A 16,196-nucleotide genomic window follows, 5' to 3' on the forward strand; every position below is an offset into this window, starting at 1 on the left:
CCAGTTCCCCTGCCCTGCCCCCCTTGCTTTCCATGGGACTGCTCTTCTCACCGGGCACCACTTTGGTGGCTTCTAGTGTGAGGCAACTGACTCCATGCTGTTTTCAGGGCCAGTGGAAAGCCTGGTTGGGGGGTGAAGCGGCAGCTAGGCACGGCAGAGGGGAAGTTGGGCTCTGTCACTAGTCAGGCACGGGGCTGCCCGCCCCATCTTCGGCCCGGTAACTTCTTGTCTGTTCAGAAAAGCTCCCCAAGGCAGCCCCCGTCCAGTGTCTCCCTACAGGGCTTCTCCCCTCCGCTGCCCTGTGACCCCACCGGCAGGTGGCCTTGCAGTTGCCGCAGAGCAAGTGCAGCTGTCTCGGGCTGGGGTAGGGCAGCCCCAAGTTGACTGCAAGTCTCCTTCTTGGGACATGAGAAGAACAGCTTTGCCTTTTTCTGTGCCGTGATCTCTCTTTAGCAGAGATGGGCCTCAGAAAGGGGAAGGGGTGGCTAACAACCATGTCCAGGTTGAAAACCAGATCATGTTACTAAGGATGAGTAGAAGCCCGGACCCCCACACACGGCAGAGAAGGAGAGTTTGCATGGAACAGGATGGCAGGCCTGGCTCAAAAGCCAACGGTCCGCGTCCGCACCCCACAGTGCTCTTTGCCAGAATCGAACACTCATGAGCGGTGCACGGCAGGGGGAGGCGGGGGCTGATAAAGTACAATTTCGTTTTGGGGTAAAACATTCAGGGCAGGAAAAATTTAGCCCCCATATCTTTGCCCCAGCTTTCCGTAGTTCTCAACCCTAGCTTCCAGGCTGCATTAGCAAATAACTTCTATCTTTGGGAACCAGCCTGTTCCCAAAGCTGGCCCCTTGGAGAAATACCAGGTGGAACAGACCAGAACACCAGGACTCAGGAGCCTAACGTCAGGCGAGTGTTTAATCCTGGGGCGTGGCCCCGCTTGGCAGCACAAAGGGCCTGTACTTGGAAATTTCGAGCATCCTGCTCCCATGGTGAAAAATTTAACAAACTGCTGTCTGCGAGTCTCAAAAAGTATAAGCTGTGTAGGAGGAGCCTGAGCTCTCTACTAGGAAGAGGGTTGAGCCCAGCCTGAAGTTCAAGTTGGTCTAGGCCATCCAGAAATTGTGGGCAAGGGATCCTCCCATCTAACGTGGTCCATTTAATGTCCTTCTGGGCCTTGGCTCAGATGCTACGTGGGACCCCGAAGTATTCGGCAGGAAGAGCTGACGAAACTCTCCCAGCTGGGTCTTGTTCCAGGCCTAGAGGTCCTGCATCCTCTCCCGGGACGCCATCCCTAGTCCAGCAGTGTGGGGTGGCTGGAAAGGGGAGCCAGAAACCCGCCTTCACACTTCTCTCTGCTTTTGAAGGGGGAAGACGTTTTCATCCCGCTGACTCTTGGGAACAGGAAGAGGCGGCAGCTGGCAACTGAACGCTGGAACACTTGCTACTGGATAATCGTAGCTTTTAACGTTGCACCTCTTCAGGTTCTTAAGGGATTCTCCGTTTTGGTTCCATTTTGTACACGTTTGGAAAATAATCTGCAGAAACGAGCTGTGCTTGCAAGGACTTCATAGTTCTCAAGAATTAAAAAAAAAAAAAAAAGAATTCCACTTGATCCACTTAATTCCTTTTCTTTATCTTCCCTTCTTCACTCTCCTTGCCTCCCCTGCTCCCCCACCCCGTTATCCATGCTGTTTCGCTTTGCAATATGTTACTGGTAATGAGTTGCAGGATAATGCAATCTTAACTTGTTTCCTCCTAAGTATTTGAGTTCAAAACTCCTGTATCTAAAGAAATACGGTTGGGGTCATTAATAAAGAAAATCTTTCTATCTTACATGAGAATTTGCTGGGTTTCTAGACTGAGTCCAAAAGAAAGGAGGAGAGAGGAGGATACACTTGGCACCGCCCTTCAGCCTGCAAACCCAATCTGGAAAACCTTACGTTCAGGGGTCCCGTGGCCCCTTAGAGGAGAGAGAAAATGGCAGCTGGCTAGTGAGCCCTTGGTTGGCATTTCTGAATAAATTTGAACCTGTTTTCTATAAAGCTTTGTTACTAAGTCTGTCTGGCCAAGAAGCTTCTGGGACAGTGACAATTACATTAAATTGTTTCTGGTTTACTCTTTTATCATGAGTGATGCACAGCATTCCCAGAATGTGTTCCGTGGCCTATGTTCTTCCACAGGACACGGATGGGTTAATTAAGGTGTGGACCTAATGCAGACTGATTAGCCACCATTTCTCTTTTCACACGACAGCCCGGAAGACTGGCCCTCCACGAAAGTCACTTCGGGCGATGCTCACATAACAGTAGAGAGACTAGCAAAGTAGGCTGATCCCCAAAATAAAATCAGTTCAGAAAGTGTGCTTGGTAAAGAATTATCAGGAGAATTTTAGGACCTGAAATGGGCGACAGGCCATCCAAATGGTTTTTAGCTTCTCGCTTTCCCTTCTAACTTGTCTCTACCTAGTGCAGTATGTTTCAAACTGGTTTGGGATCATTAATGAATTATGAGCTCTCCTGACACTTCTATTTCCTAAACGGTTTTGAGATCATCGTAGGTTCATAGGCAGTTACAAGAAGTAATACAGAAATGCTGCATACGCTTCACACAGCTCCCCCTACTGGCAACATCTCGTAGAACTGTTGCACGGTGTCCCCACCAGAACCAGGTCATAGACAGTCCTGGCCTTTCTCATGCACATGTGTGTATGTGTGTGCCTTGCATATTTCTGTGTGGGTCTCTCACGTGTGTAACTTCGTCACTAGCGTTTTTAATGGGATAGTATGGATCAGAGTGCGTGACATTTCTTAAGGGTAAGTACTGATTTTGGAACGTGTTTTAGCTACATACACTAAAAATGTGCTCAGTCAAGAAATCTGAAAGCCACAGGTCATTCAGTCATCTGGACATCACTGAAATGGGCTTTTAAGCTCAGGACGTAGCTAAGTGCCCAACCCACCAAACGTGTGCGCTGTGGCATGCTGGCCCTGGTGGGCAGAAAACCCGCCAACTACTGCATCAGCCTTCTTACCAGGAGCTGGTACTTAGTTGCCATTTCAGTTCCCTTTGGTCTCACTGGAAGTTAAGACCTCAACAGTTACTAAGGCTAAAGACCCAAGCCTGGGTGTGCTCTGTGGGCAGTTTTGAGTTCAAGCAATGCTGCCCTGTTCTGAAGATCACTAAAAGCACCACAGTGTGGCTCTTAGGAAGCCATGGAGAAGCCGATTTAACCCTAGCAGGAAGGACCAGGGTTTTTTCTGCCCATGGACCTGGCTTTGGGTTTCCTGAGGCCAAGATCCTGGCCAGGATTATCCACAGAGGCTCCCAGGGGCTTGTCTGCTCTTGTCTACAGGGAGTGAAGTTTTGACAGTGGCTCCTGGAGGGCAGCCAGGGTCCAGGAAACCCCGCTGCCCTGCTGCCTCCATTCATCCAGTTAGTGAGGACCCGGAGCCCTCACGTAGCACGCCCACCCAGTCCCAGGCACCAAGGGTCAGCAAAGAGCTTCAAATATCCAAGAGGATGGAGTGAACGAGGAGGCCCAGGAGGATCCCCTGGCGGGATTTGGGCCCTTGATGCATACAGACTCTACCTGAGGAAAAGAATGAGGACCACGAAGAGGTCTCTCTAGCCTTGCAGCTGGAAGGAAGCCTCTGGAAACCTGCACCAGAGCTCTCTTGTGGGCCAAGGGGAGTCTGGAGCCCACGCCAGAGATTGATGGAAGAGCAGAGAAGGACTAGATGGTCCAGTAAGGAAGAGATTGGGCTGAGCGGGGACAGAACCCAGGCTTCCCAGCTCCCGCCGCCTAAGATGTCCCCCTCATCCATCATCCCACACACAATGTTTAGACAAAGCAGCAAAGAAGAAACACAGACATCCTGGATCCCGTAGGGAGGAGGCCATGGCTGGGAACAGAAAGAAGTCTGTTTATTCCTGGCAATCCAGTATTCGAGGGGCCCCACGCCCACTTCTGTCCAGGCCCTGGGCTGAACTCTCCCAGAGCCTCTGACTTCTGCCCTAGCAGATAGCGTGGGTCTGAGGGCTGGCCGCTGCAAGCCAGCTCTGGCAGCCAGCTCCCTTGAGGATGGGTTTGAGGCTGGACGTTCTTGTCTCCCCACTTTTTGTCCCAACTGAAGTCCTGCCTCCCCATGTCCCCCCAGCCACTGTGCAGGGTTGGCAGAGCTAGACCCCTCGGCCCCCAGCCTTCAGCCCAGGTCTACCCCATCACCGCCACCTGCCGAGGGCACAGAAGTCCTCTGGCTTCGTCTACCTGTGCTCTTGAGCAGGGAAGTCTGTCCTCATATCTCATCTCCAGCCTTCTTGCTGCAGTTTCAACCTGCTCCCTCCCACTTCAGGCTTCAAGGGGGTGTAACTGGCTTCTCTCCAGTACCCCAGGGCCTCACTTGATACAAGTGAAAATTGGAGCCTCATGCCTCTTGGCTTCCTAGCCTTGCCCTTGCCCTTCCTCTCCTGTACTAGTTTCCTCCGTGTCTCTGTGGAGCAAAAGCGCCATTCCCCTCTTGCTTTTCATGTGCTTTCTGCCTTTCTCTACAGAGTTCTTTCTTAGATGACACAGGTGGCTAGAGGGAAGGGCACATGCAAAGAAGGGCAGAAATCCATCCCAAAAATGTTCATAGTAGGGGCACCTGGGTGGCTCAGTTGGTTAAGCATCCAACTTCGGCTCAGGTCATGATCTCACAGCTTGTGAGTTCGAGCCCTGCGTCAGGCTCCGTGCTAACAGCTCAGAGCCTGGAGCCTGCTTCAGATTCTGTGTCCCTCTCTTGCTTTGCCCCTCACCCACTCACACACTCTCTCTCAAGAATCAATAAAACATTTAAAAAAAATTTTTTTTAATGTTCATAGCAGCTGCCTTTTGTTGAGTGCTCGTGTGCCTTGTGCTCAGTCTTCATCACACATTATCTCAGTCTCACAATAGGTGAGCACAATATATTCTACAGATGAGGAAACTAAGGCAAGAGAGCTTTAGTAACTTGCCCAAATTGACACAGATTAAGAAAAAAATAGGATCCCAGCCAGGATTCTGAGATTCAAACCCAGGCTTTCTGATATCACACTACTTAATCATCATGGAGGAAGGAAGTGAATCATTTGTTGAGACCCCCCACTCCCGCCCCACATTGTCAGGCACTGCGATATATGCAGCTACTACACGTGTTACTTCTTCATGTTATTCCTCACTATAGCCCAGAGAGGTGATATTTCTTGTTCCCATTTTACAGATAGCACAGGGGTAGCTTGCCCAGTGTCACATCCGCAGAGACATTTTTACCTCATAGCCCAGAACTTGACTCAAAGTAGTTGAGAAAAGTATAGACTGATCCCAGGTTCTAGAAGGCAAGGTTGGCTCTGTAAGTGGAAAGGGCCATCAGGTGATCGGATGAGAGCAGCAAAGGTTCCAAACACCCCCTGCCACTGCTGTCATCAGGCATAGAGCTGGAGGTGCTGACAGCCGGCTGGACATTCCAGGGGGTTAAAGATGTAAATGTATTGGGTCGCCTGGGAGGCTCAGTCGGTTAAGCGTCCAACTTTGGTTCAGGTCATGATCTCAAAGTTAGTGAGTCCGAACCCCGTGTTGGGTTCTGTGCCTGCTTGCCTGCTTCGGATTCTGGGTCTTTCTCTCTCTCTGCCCCTCCCCCACCCACACTATCTCTGTCTCAACAATAAATAAACATTTAAAAAATAAAATAAAAATGTAAATGTGATTATCTGGTACAGGAAGTGGCGAGGGACAGACAAAGCCATTTTTATTCATTAACCGGGATGCATTTCTCAGATTAGCTGGGCTAGCGGGTGACGGCTCCAAGTTGGAGGTAGAGGTAGAGGACGGCTGGTGGCTGGGGAGGGGGCACGCTGGCACAGGATAGGGAGAGGGCACTGGACTCAGAGGGGAAGGCCTCCCAGTCCCTGCAGCCCTGGGTGTGCCGGGTCCCACCCCCAGAGGCGGGGCCAGGCTGAGCCCCACCAGCCCCAGCTCCATCCCTCCAGAGCTCAGGCAGGGGCAGAGCCTGGGCAGCAGAGAGCCTGGGGCCCTGCCGTCCCTGGGGTGTGGAGGCACCATGCCCTCACTGGCAGCGACACCAGACAGCGACAGAAGTCCTGCAGGCCTGCCTGCAGAAGCTCCCTGACACTCTGAGGAAAGCCCAGCCTGGGCTGGCAACACCTGTCCCCAACAGCCATGTGAGTAGCTCCTCCCCGCCCCCTGCCCCCACCCAGCACCCAGCCTCCCCTGGACTCCTCAGCCCGATCCTAAGAGGCCTTTGCGCTTGGTCCAAGCCACCAGAGCCTCCAGGGGGTGCAGATCACGGGGCCAGCACTCTGCTGGGAAGGTGGCCCCGGGGCTGTCCCTGCCTTTCTTGCTGCACTGGTGGAGGAGGGGGTGGGGACTCACTCCAGGGGAGCTTTTGGGAGCTCCAGTCCAGGACTCCAGAGTCCAGGTTCAAGTACCGGACCCTGAGGGCTCGTGGGGTTTCACAGAGTTGGTGGCGCAGGACGACGGAAAGGAACAGAAACCAAAGAGCCTGCTAGAGAGGGAAGGATGTCCTGGGTAGAGGATGGGGGTTGGGGGGGGGGTGGTGAGGAAGAGGAAACAGGCTGAGGGGAGGGGAGGGGAAAGGAGCAGGGGCCTGGTGGGGCCAGGCGGGCCTAGGGGCCCTGGGAAGAGAAGGTGCACTCCGTTCCTACGACCTGGGGATGGGGGCAGCTAGGAATCCTCTCCTTGTTGACTTGATCCTAGCAACAGCAGCTGCGCCTAGGTTGACAGTAGCAGGAGCTCCCCCAGGGCCAGGACCCTGCTTCCTCCCCATCATGTGGCCCCAGGGGGCCAGGGTGTCAGAGCCCCCCACCCCCACCCGAGAGCACAGAGCCAGGAAAGGGAAGGTCAGGGACAGATCAGAGCCACAGAATGGCCAGGCCCTGCCCGGCGGCCCCTCTGGCCCCTCCTCTGGGCTCCGCTTAGCTTCAGGAGGCGCAGGGAGTGTCCTTGCTGCTGGCATCTTCCTTCTCCCTCCTCTCCTCCTCCAGTTCCAGGAAGGGCCCTGTTGCCAGTGTGGTGCGATGAGTCAAGTTTATGGGCTGGAAGTCCTAGCCAGAGGCTGCTCACTGAGCTGTAAAGATGGCCCGGGCCGGGCCGGGGCGGGGGGGCGGGGGGGCGCGGGGACAGAGCAGGCAGTGCTGGGGACAGGGACCCCGCTTGCTGCTGCCACCCATGACCCTGGCCTTTCACTGACTTAAGTGTTCAGGGAGCCCTGCCTTTGCCTCCACCTCACTCCTGCCCTCACCCCACAATCCTCAGCAACCCAACCTCTCCTCTTACTCTGGTGCCAACCAGGCTATGGGCATCTTAGCACCCCCTCTCCTTCATCTTAGCACCGCCCCCGCCACTGACCCCAGCCCAGCCTGAAGGAGGCTCTCAACCGCTGGACAGCCAGAAGACCGTGACACCCCAGCCAGACCCTGTCCTCCCTGTTGACTGATCTAGAGGCCTTGCCTTGTGGATCCAAAGATGGACAAAACGCTCTGGGGCTTGGTGGCTCTGCTTTTCAGTCTAGCCGGAGGCATAAACACAGCTGCCCAGAGAGAGTCAGACAGAAAGTAGCAATGGCCAGCTTGGCAGGGTGGGGACTAGGAAACTGATCAGCTCCAGCTGGTTGCTACCAGTGCAGGACAGACTTGTTGCTGGATGTGACTTCTAAAAAAAAAAAATTTCTTTAATGTTTATTTTTGAGAGAGGCAGAGACAGAGCAGAGGGGCAAAGAGGGAGACAGAATCTGAAGCAGGCTCCAGGCTCTGAGCTGTCAGTACAGAGCCTGATAGGGGGCTCGAACTCAAGACCTGTGAGATCATGATCTGAGTTGAAGTCGGATGCCCAATGGACTGAGCCACCCAGGTGCCCCCTGGACGTGACTTTTTTTTTTTTTTAATGTTTTATTATTTCTAAGAGAGAGAGAGAGCGTGAACAAGGGAGGGTCAGAGAGAAAGGGAGACACAGAATCCGAAGCAGGCTCCAGGCTCTGAACTGTCAGCACAGAGCCCAACACGGGCTCGAACTCACGAACCAGAAGATCATGACCTGAGCTGAAGTCGGACGCTTAACCGACTGAGCCACCCAGGCGCCCCTGGACGTGATTTTTTAAAGGAAGCCAGAAGTGTGAATTTTTATGTAGATTTTTAGTCGGCAATTAATTGGGGGAAAAAAATGTGTATCAGCAAACGAGATAAGGCCAGCAGTCCGTTGGTGTGCTACCTCCGGTTGCATGTGCCCCCTAATTCCGGCTGCCGTCTTCCATCCAGGCGTGCAGACGGCTGCTCCAGACCTCCCCTGTCCCCAGGCCCAAGATGACACCCAACAGCACCAGGGAGGTGCCCAGCCCCATTCCCGTGGGCGCCTTGGGGCTCTCCCTGGCCCTGGCGAGCCTCATCGTTGCTGCTAACCTGCTCCTGGCCGTGGGCATAGCCAGGGACCGGCACCTGCGCACCCCACCTGCCGGCTGCTTCTTCCTGAGCCTGCTGCTGGCCGGGCTGCTCACGGGGCTGGCGCTGCCCGCGCTGCCCGGCCTCTGGAGCCAGAGCCGCCGGGGCTACTGGTCCTGCCTCTTCCTCTACTTGGCGCCCAACTTCTCCTTCCTCTCTCTGCTCGCCAACCTCCTGCTGGTGCACGGCGAACGCTACATGGCGGTGCTGCGGCCCCTGCGGCCCCGCGGGAGCACGCGGCTGGCCCTGCTCCTCGCCTGGGCCGGCCCCCTGCTCTTTGCCAGCCTGCCTGCCCTGGGCTGGAACCACTGGGCCCCTGGCACCAACTGCAGCTCCCAGGCCGTCTTCCCAGCCCCCTACCTCTACCTTGAAGTCTACGGGCTCCTGCTGCCTGCTGTGGGGGCCGCTGCCCTGCTCTCCGCCCGCGTGCTGGCCGCCGCTCACCGCCAGCTGCAGGACATCCGCCGCCTGGAGCGGGCAGTGTGCCGCGGTGCACCCTCAGCCCTGGCCCGGGCCCTCACCTGGAGGCAGGCCAGGGCGCAGGCCGGGGCCACGTTGCTTTTCGGGCTGTGCTGGGGGCCCTACGTGGCCACCCTGTTCCTCTCGGTCCTGGCCTACGAGCAGCGCCCGCCGCTGGGGCCCGGGACTCTGCTGTCCCTCATCTCGCTGGGCAGCGCCAGTGCAGCGGCTGTGCCTGTGGCCATGGGGCTGGGTGACCAGCGCTACACAGCCCCCTGGAGGGCGGCCGCCCGGAGGTGGCTTCGGGTGCTGCGGGGAGGAGCCTCCCGGGGCGGCTCGGGCCCCGCCACTGCCTACCACGCCAGCAGCCAAAGCAGCGTGGACCTGGACTAAGGGCCTCCGCTCGCTCCCACCAGACGCGGCAGTCCATCTCGGGCCACCAAGCCTATCTCCTCTGGTCCCCGTGCCTCTGGATCAGACACCCCGCCTTTATCTGACCCCACCCCGACGGAATAAAGCTCCTCTGGCCCAGTTTGCCGTTATCTCATTCCACATCTCAGAAAAGGAGGCAGGTGAGACGGCAGCAGAAAGAAACTGAAGCCAGACATGCACTGACGGAGACTCCAACTCCCTCAGAATCAACCAGAGGTGAGGACGCGCCTCCGCCTGAGGGGGTAGGCTAAGATACCTTGAAACCCAGCAGATTCTACAGCGAGCCTCTCCCTGAGGGGCCCCTCACTGGCTCCTCATGTCCAGACGCCACAAAATCCACACACACGCGGTCTCTGGGAAGTATATTTTATTTACATTTTTAAAATCTGTAACTAGTATTTCTTCCTCCTTTCCACCCCCAGAAACCTGGGAAGGGAAAGAACGGGGACCTCAGAGACCTACTCCCCACATCCAAACACACACCCCCGTGGCTCACACCAGCAAATCAAAGTGAAAGAGAAAGAGGCCTGACCCCCCACCTCTGAAGGGTCCGCAGGTCTGGGTGAGGGTCGGGGGGGCCAAGGGGTGGGTCTCTTAAGAGAAGGGATGGGGGGCAAGTCAGTTTGAAGGGGTTGGAAAGTAGTCCGAGGCCCCCCCCCCTCCCCTCCTACCCTACNCCCCTTCACCCCTCAACACCAGACACAGAGCAGAGGCTGCAGCCGTTAGCGGTCAGGTCTCTGGACACAAAATACTTTTGCTTTGTGGTCTCCTGATGTAGTCACCACCAGGGAAGCATCTCTGTGGACAGAAAGCACAGATAGATGGGACGGAACGACCCGGGGCCCGGGCCCGAGCCCACTCACTACCCAGGGGCCCCTGGCTGGCCTCCCCCAGGGCATCCTCAATCCAGGGCCGCTAGCGCCTGGCACAGGGCTGCCGAGCCTGCCTCAACTGAACATGCTTGGATCAGTCCCCAGTAAGGGGGTCAGAGAAGAGCCGCAGCATCGAGGGAGATGATCCCAGCCCTCAGCCCCAGAACTGAGATGTGAGGCCCCGGGTACGTCACCGTCCACCCAAGTGACAACTCCCTCACGCTGCCCAGCGCCTCTGACTCACAAGCCACCGCAAGGCCTTGGCTCTCAGCCTCCCTCAGGAACCCCCTCCCACACCCCGAGGACCCTATAGCTCCCCCCACGTGCTATTCCCACCTTCCAAGTACTCAAGTACTAGCCATTTGCCCAAGTCACTTACTTGCTGAGGGCAAAGTCCAGGATCTCGGCCGTGTGGCCCCGGTAGTCAGTAAGCAAGCGGCCAGTCCGGGCGTCCCAGAGGCGCACGACGCCGTCCAGGCTGCAAGTGTAAACCACAGCGGTGCCAGCCTCCCACAGCAGCTGCACGATGCCCGACTACGCCAGGGGACGACAGAGACACAGAGACGCGGCGGGAGTCAGGGGCAGAAAGCTGAGAGGCGTGTGCCCCTGGACCCCTCATGGAGGAAGGGGGGCGGAGAGGGCCATAGGGAGCCACAGCCGTAGCTGCAGGCTGCCTGTACCTGGTGCTGACACTGGTGCCTAAGGGTCTGTGTAGACAAGTCATAGATGGCCAAGGTCCCATCCAGGTAGCCAACAGCTGCCAGAGGCATCCTGGGCAGGGAAGAGACCCGTGGACGCTCGTGGAGGGACCTGGACGCACACACCCTCCACTCCTCCCTGGTTCCCTGGCCCAGGCGCCCCTTGCCAAGCCCCCTTCTCCCCCAGCTGCCCTGGTCTCTGGGCCGAGGCCTCTCTCTCACTCACACGCCACAGAAGCCTAAGGATTCCACGGAATTGGACTCGCTCTCCTCCCCTTCTCCCACGCTGGGCTGCGAGGCCACGGTTTCAGGTCTGAAAACACCCACCACCTACAGGTCACAGGAGAGAAGCAGAGGATCAGAAGAGGGCTGACTGGAAGGGGGAGAGGCAACGGGAAAGGGGCCGAGAGAACAATCAGAGAGGAAGAGGAGGACACAGCGAGTAGGGGCTCCCCAGGCCAGGCTCCAGGGCGCGCTCACCTTGCCAGTGGTGGCACTGACCAGCTTGGCCTGGCAGTCCACAGAGCCAGTGAGGATCAGGCTGCCATCCTGGTTGGTGGCAACGCAGGTCAGAGGGCCCTGATGACCCTCAGTCCCTAGGATGGAGACAAAGCTAAGTCAGGCTTCGTCCCGGCCCCGGAGTGCTACCCCAGGTCTTCCGCATAGGGGCCCAGTTAACCCCCACCCCCCCGCCTTGGGTACCTTCCATTTACTTATATATTTTAATGTTTATTCATTTTTGAAAGAGAGGGAGAGAAAGAGTACAAGTGGGGAAGGGGCAGAAAGAGAGGGAGACACAAGATCCAAAGCAGGCTCCAGGCTCTGAGCAGTCAGCACAGAGCCCGACGTGGGACTCAGACTCACAAACCATGAGACCATGACCTGAGCCAAAGTCGGATACTTAACCCACTGAGCCACCCAGGCGCCCCTTGGATACCTTTTAACACGTGGATTGGGCTTCCCTGCTTCAGGTCCCAGACCCTGATGGTGCCATCTTCATAGCCGACCACAGCTCTCTTCCCTGGGGGGGCCACAGTCGCACAGATGGAGAGAGAAAGACAGCACCCTCAGGCACACCCAGCGAGGGAAGGGAGGAAAGAGGGAGACAAGAAAGTAAGGGAACAGACACCGCCCCAGGGACTAGTGGAGAAAACTGAGTTCAAGGTAGGAAAAGGGAAGCGGTCTACTCTGGGGCCTGGGTCCGTGCCCTGGACACCAGGCCCTGGACTCTGTAGGCCATGGCTTGGGAGGGGGCCCAGGAAGGCAAGTAAACCTGGATCTCACTTCTCTGCACCCAAGACTCACCATCAGGGAGGACTCGGCCACAGGTAGCTGGGCAGTTGGGACCTTGGAAGGTCTTGCAGTCACCATTTGGGACCTTCCACATCCAGGTGTTGCCGTCAGCCGTGCCCGCCAGTAGCACAGGCGCCCGAGGGTGCCATTCCATCCACTGGGCAGAGCGGCAGAGTCAGCAGGGAGGCCCATCACCCCACCCCACCCAGGAGCCTGTCCTGTAAGCTCCACCCAAGGTCAGCAGGGGCTGTACAGGAAACAGACACGGACGCCCCTGCTCAAGGTACCCTGGCAGCACAGTGGCTTACAGCTGGCTTGGTCTGGAAAGGCCAGACTGGACCCCCAAGTTCTCACTCTCTACTCAAGGTCCCACATAGCTGAATGCCACTCTGATGATCTCACCTCCAGATCTCCTGCTTCAAAGGACCAGACCTCCTCCTTGGTGTCTACCTGCCACACTTTCAAGAGGCCACTCATGTCCCCCGTGGCCACTAGGGTAGAGTCATGGCTGAAACCAGCACAAGTAACCGAGTCCTTATGGCCTGCAAGGGAAAGTAGGCAGAAAAGCGGAGTGAATCTCACCACCCCCCATAACAGGGGATCAAACTCACTGCCACTCCAGCAGTCAAAACCCCCAGGTCACCTCAGGGGGGACAGGGCTGGCCTCCCACTCAACCATGCCTGGCCCAGCCTATGTCCTTCCCGCTCTGTCCACTCCACACCTCTGCCCAAAATACCCGCTCCTCCCTTCTGCCTGACTATTCTCACACCAGGGCGCCTCAGTCAGTTGAGCGTCCGACGTTTGGTTTCAGCTCAGGTCACTGTCTCACAGCTTTGTGGGTTCAAGCTCCGTGTCTGACCGTGTGCAGCACAAACCCCCTGCTTAGGATTCTCCCTCCCTCTCCCAGTCCCTCCCCTGCTCACACGGCCTCTCTGTCAAAATAAATAAACTTCAAAGAATTTTTTAAATAAAACAGATGAATAAATAAATATTCCCATGCCAGTGCTACCTCCGCCCAGACCTTTCCCACACTCCTCTGGCCCACAGTGGCTCCCTCTCCTGTGCCCAAGACAGACAAACTTACTCTGCTTTGAGAGCCTCTGGACCAGCAAAGAGCTGGCACAAAACGGGGGTCCCTAAATGGCTGCTGGATGCACAAGCACTGCAGGCCAGCCCCCTAAGAACTCCTGGGAGCGCGACCTCCCCGGTGCACCTCACCTGCACACTCGAAGAGCAGCTCCCCATCGCTGAGCCTCCACACAAAAGCTTTGTCGTCTTCCCCCCCTGTCACTGCCAAGGTGTTGGTCTTGGGGTCCAGGCTCACGCAAAACACAGACGCTGTCCCAAGAGACATTCCGTAAGTGGACAGGGCTCCCACCCGAGGTTCTGTCCTTCGGGACCTGCAGGGAGCCCACCCCCTTCCGCCCAAAGCAGCACCTATTTCCTCCTGGGAAAAGAAGGGTGCACCCACGTGCTTCGAAGTTTCAAACGTCAGGTCGCTGGAGAAATCCCGCCGCAGGCTTGCCAAGGCACAAGCCCTTTCGCAGGGCCACCCCCTCACCACGCCAGACTCGTGCACAGACAAGAGGAGTGTACATGTGTGCAAGGCTTCCAGTTCTCAGCACGGGCTGGGGACAGCACCGTGTCACTTACCTTGTTAAGAGCTAACATTTGAAAGGATTCTATAAAATACGCTCAGAAAGGTACTATTATCCTTAATTTACAATAAGGTAATTTTCTGGAAAGAAACTAGAACCCAGAGAGATTAATAAAGATCCTACGTCAGCAAGCAGCAACAGGAGGATGTGACCCCAGGGTTCTCTGCTGGCTCCAGGAGCCAAGCCCTCCCCCATTCCATCACAGTGTGAGCTCCAGGAGGTTTGTTTCCCCATCTCCACGTCCCTCCTAATGCTCCTACACAGCAGGTGTCTGACGTTCAAATGCCCACCTGGACGGAGTTTCCCACGGGTGTCCTCAGGGACCTACCTGAGTGCAAGGCAAAGGTGACTTCACTATCATCTGGGCCCTCCATGCTGCCGACCACCCCTTCCTGGGGTTCCAGAACCCAGCCCTCCTCATTGCCCTCTTCCTCTTCTTCCTCTTCTTCAAAGTCCACATCTTCCATCTCTTGCGCCAGATCATCTGCTTTGGGGAGAGGGTTAAAAGATGGGGCTCGGGAGACAGGTAGGAAGTGGGCAGGGGAGACGTGTGGGCAGGCCGGAGGCTTGCGTGTAGCAAGAGGGTCGGCCGAGGTTAGAGATAGGGTGAAGCGGGGGCGAGAAGCAGCAGGGAGGAGGGGGCATCTGGGACGGAAGACAGGAGAGGTCTGAGGACCTGGGGTTGGCCAGAGACAGTGTGGGAAGGGAGGACCGAGGGGATGATGGGAAGGGGGTGTGTGAGGGGAAGGGCCAGAGGAGGCGTCAGGGGAACCCCCACCCCTGCCAGGCCTGAGAACTAAGTGTGGGGGTAGGGCGAGGGGGGAGAAGGGCAGAGGAGGTCGGTAGGAATGACCTGCAGGGAGGGGAGGGGAGAGGGGGGAAGCAGGGGTCAGGGGCCAGGGGTGAGCGCCTCCTGTCCCACGGCCTGAGGAGGGACAGTTCTCACCCGGGTCCGGCGGACCAGGATCCAGTTCTACCACCTCGATAATCTCCTCATCACCATGGAAGCTTAGGGTCTCCAGTGGAGGGGTGTCAGCGGCGGCCCCGCTCTCGGATTCGGACTCCATGCGGCGCAAGCGGCCGATCCACTTCTCTGGGCCCAAACGCCTCCCAGAGTCAGCTCTGCGCGACGACGCGGAACTCGAGCCCCTCCTCCCAGGAGGAAGTAGGCGTAGGCGACTCCCCGGCAGGAAGAGCGACAGCCACTAGGCCAATAGCGAAGGGGGCTAGCTGACCGACTCACCAATCACAGAGCAGAGTTGGGAGAAGGGGACAGGGCGTGGCGGGGAGAATCCAAACTCCGCCCGGCCTGACTCCGCCTCCAACAGGAGGGAAACAAGCGAGCGTGCGCGCCTCCGGGGTCTCCCGGGAAGAGTAGTTCTCCTGGGTCCCCTTGCGGGCTTCTGGGAGATGTAGTTTCTGGTCTGTAGGCAGGACGGAAGGAGCGGGGGAGGCCCCTTACGCAAACTACAATTCCCGGCGGGGAGCGCGGTGAAGGGGGGTGGGATCTGAACATGGCGGCGGTGGTAGCTGCTACGGCGCTGAAGGGCCGGGGGGCGAGAAATGCCCGCGTCCTCCGGGGTAAGGAGAGGGACCCCGGGGAGGGCAGGCCTGCAGGGGATCCCCTTTTTTATACATCCCGACCATCGGTAGCAGGAGGTCATGGCTGTCGACTCGTGCCCGCACCCCTCTGCAAGATCATAAAGAGTCTGGGGGCTAAAAGATGCTCCCTGGAGGTCACCCAATCTATCCCCCTGCCTTCAAGGTACACGACACCTCTAAGGTCATGCTGGAGAGGGAGCTGCGAGGAAGCCTTTTAGACTCCCGCGCTCCAGGTGTTTCACACTCACCGCAGTGCAGAGGAAAGAGCCCCGGGCTTCTGGAGACTTGGGTTCTAGCCCCGGATAATTAGCAGTTTGACCTTGGGCGAAGCAGTTCATCTCTCGGGGCTTCAGTTTCCTCTTCTATAAAATGAGGGGATGGAGTAGACTACCTTTAAGCTCCCAGTGCTAACATTCTGCAGTTTGAAAACCTTTTCTCGGATTTCCTTCATACGTCTTATGTGAGCCCCACTGCAGTCCTTCACATCCTGTCGTGCGAGCAGATGAAGAACAACGAAGCTCGCTCTCCTGGCACCAGGGTGATGAGCCCGCAGTGACGTGGAAGTGGCTTCCAAAGGTGCCACCTCGATGGCAGTTTTCCCATTTCCCTTTGGATTCTCCCTGGCACTTGTTACTCCAAACTGCAGTCACTCCCCTGCCTTCCCTTCCCTCCTCCCCCCCCCCCCCCC

General features: G+C 57.0%; 4 protein-coding genes across 8 annotated transcripts in view; 3 read left to right on the top strand and 1 right to left on the bottom strand.

The window, feature by feature from the left end:
• The window catches only part of ARPC2 (actin related protein 2/3 complex subunit 2), a 28,335-nt gene extending 26,726 nt beyond the window's left edge, over window positions 1-1,609 (top strand). Inside the window, exon 10 of the mRNA XM_077748653.1 lies at window positions 1,371-1,609. Within this exon, the coding sequence (XP_077604779.1) occupies window positions 1,371-1,395 (25 nt within the window). The 3' untranslated portion in view covers window positions 1,396-1,609. The remainder of the gene's footprint in view (window positions 1-1,370) is intronic.
• Window positions 1,610-6,016: 4,407 nt separating this feature from the next.
• GPBAR1 (G protein-coupled bile acid receptor 1) lies at window positions 6,017-9,734 on the top strand. Its single transcript, XM_077748674.1, has 2 exons — window positions 6,017-6,201; window positions 8,314-9,734. The coding sequence occupies exon 2, from the start codon at window positions 8,359-8,361 to the stop codon at window positions 9,343-9,345; it is 987 nt and encodes a 328-aa protein (XP_077604800.1). The 5' UTR covers window positions 6,017-6,201; window positions 8,314-8,358; the 3' UTR covers window positions 9,346-9,734.
• Window positions 9,735-10,065: 331 nt separating this feature from the next.
• AAMP (angio associated migratory cell protein) lies at window positions 10,066-15,057 on the bottom strand. Of its 2 annotated transcripts, none has more exons than XM_077748670.1 (11): window positions 14,853-15,057; window positions 14,235-14,393; window positions 13,467-13,586; window positions 12,650-12,789; window positions 12,260-12,404; window positions 11,892-11,975; window positions 11,435-11,550; window positions 11,181-11,284; window positions 10,937-11,027; window positions 10,636-10,790; window positions 10,066-10,182 (listed from the first exon to the last, which is right to left on the bottom strand). In XM_077748670.1, exons 1-11 carry the CDS (start codon window positions 14,971-14,973, stop codon window positions 10,107-10,109), a joined length of 1,311 nt encoding a protein of 436 aa, XP_077604796.1. In that variant the 5' UTR covers window positions 14,974-15,057; the 3' UTR covers window positions 10,066-10,106. The 2 variants fall into 2 exon arrangements, with proteins under 2 accessions (XP_077604796.1, XP_077604795.1); XM_077748669.1 differs by having other exon boundaries at window positions 14,235-14,390; window positions 14,853-15,048.
• Window positions 15,058-15,179: 122 nt separating this feature from the next.
• Window positions 15,180-16,196, top strand: part of PNKD (PNKD metallo-beta-lactamase domain containing) — a 58,527-nt gene continuing 57,510 nt past the window's right edge. For 2 of the 4 annotated variants that reach the window (XR_013331239.1, XM_077748671.1), the window contains exon 1: window positions 15,180-15,487. Coding sequence is in view for 2 of the 4 variants with exons in the window: in XM_077748671.1 (XP_077604797.1) it covers window positions 15,421-15,487 (67 nt within the window). In the remaining 2 variants the exon portion in view is untranslated. Of the gene's footprint in view, window positions 15,488-15,929; window positions 16,085-16,196 lie in introns of all 4 variants that reach the window. The other 2 variants (XM_077748672.1, XM_077748673.1) reach the window with 2 other exon arrangements.

Source organism: Crocuta crocuta, unplaced genomic scaffold (genome assembly GCF_008692635.1).
Source record: "Crocuta crocuta isolate KB4526 unplaced genomic scaffold, BGI_CrCroc_1.0 scaffold229, whole genome shotgun sequence".
In the NCBI taxonomy this organism is placed as follows: Eukaryota; Metazoa; Chordata; class Mammalia; order Carnivora; family Hyaenidae; genus Crocuta; species Crocuta crocuta.

Coding starts and splice junctions, on each gene's coding strand:
- GPBAR1 (XM_077748674.1), top strand. CDS start 8,359: ATGACACCCAACAGCACCAGGGAGGTGCCCAGCCCCATTCCCGTGGGC.
- AAMP (XM_077748670.1), bottom strand. CDS start 14,973: ATGGAGTCCGAATCCGAGAGCGGGGCCGCCGCTGACACCCCTCCACTG. Junction 13,587..14,234: donor CACCTTTGCCTTGCACTCAG/GTAGGTCCCTGA, acceptor CTCTTGGGACAG/CGTCTGTGTTTTGCGTGAGC. Junction 10,183..10,635: donor CTGGACTTTGCCCTCAGCAA/GTAAGTGACTTG, acceptor TTCTGTCCACAG/AGATGCTTCCCTGGTGGTGA.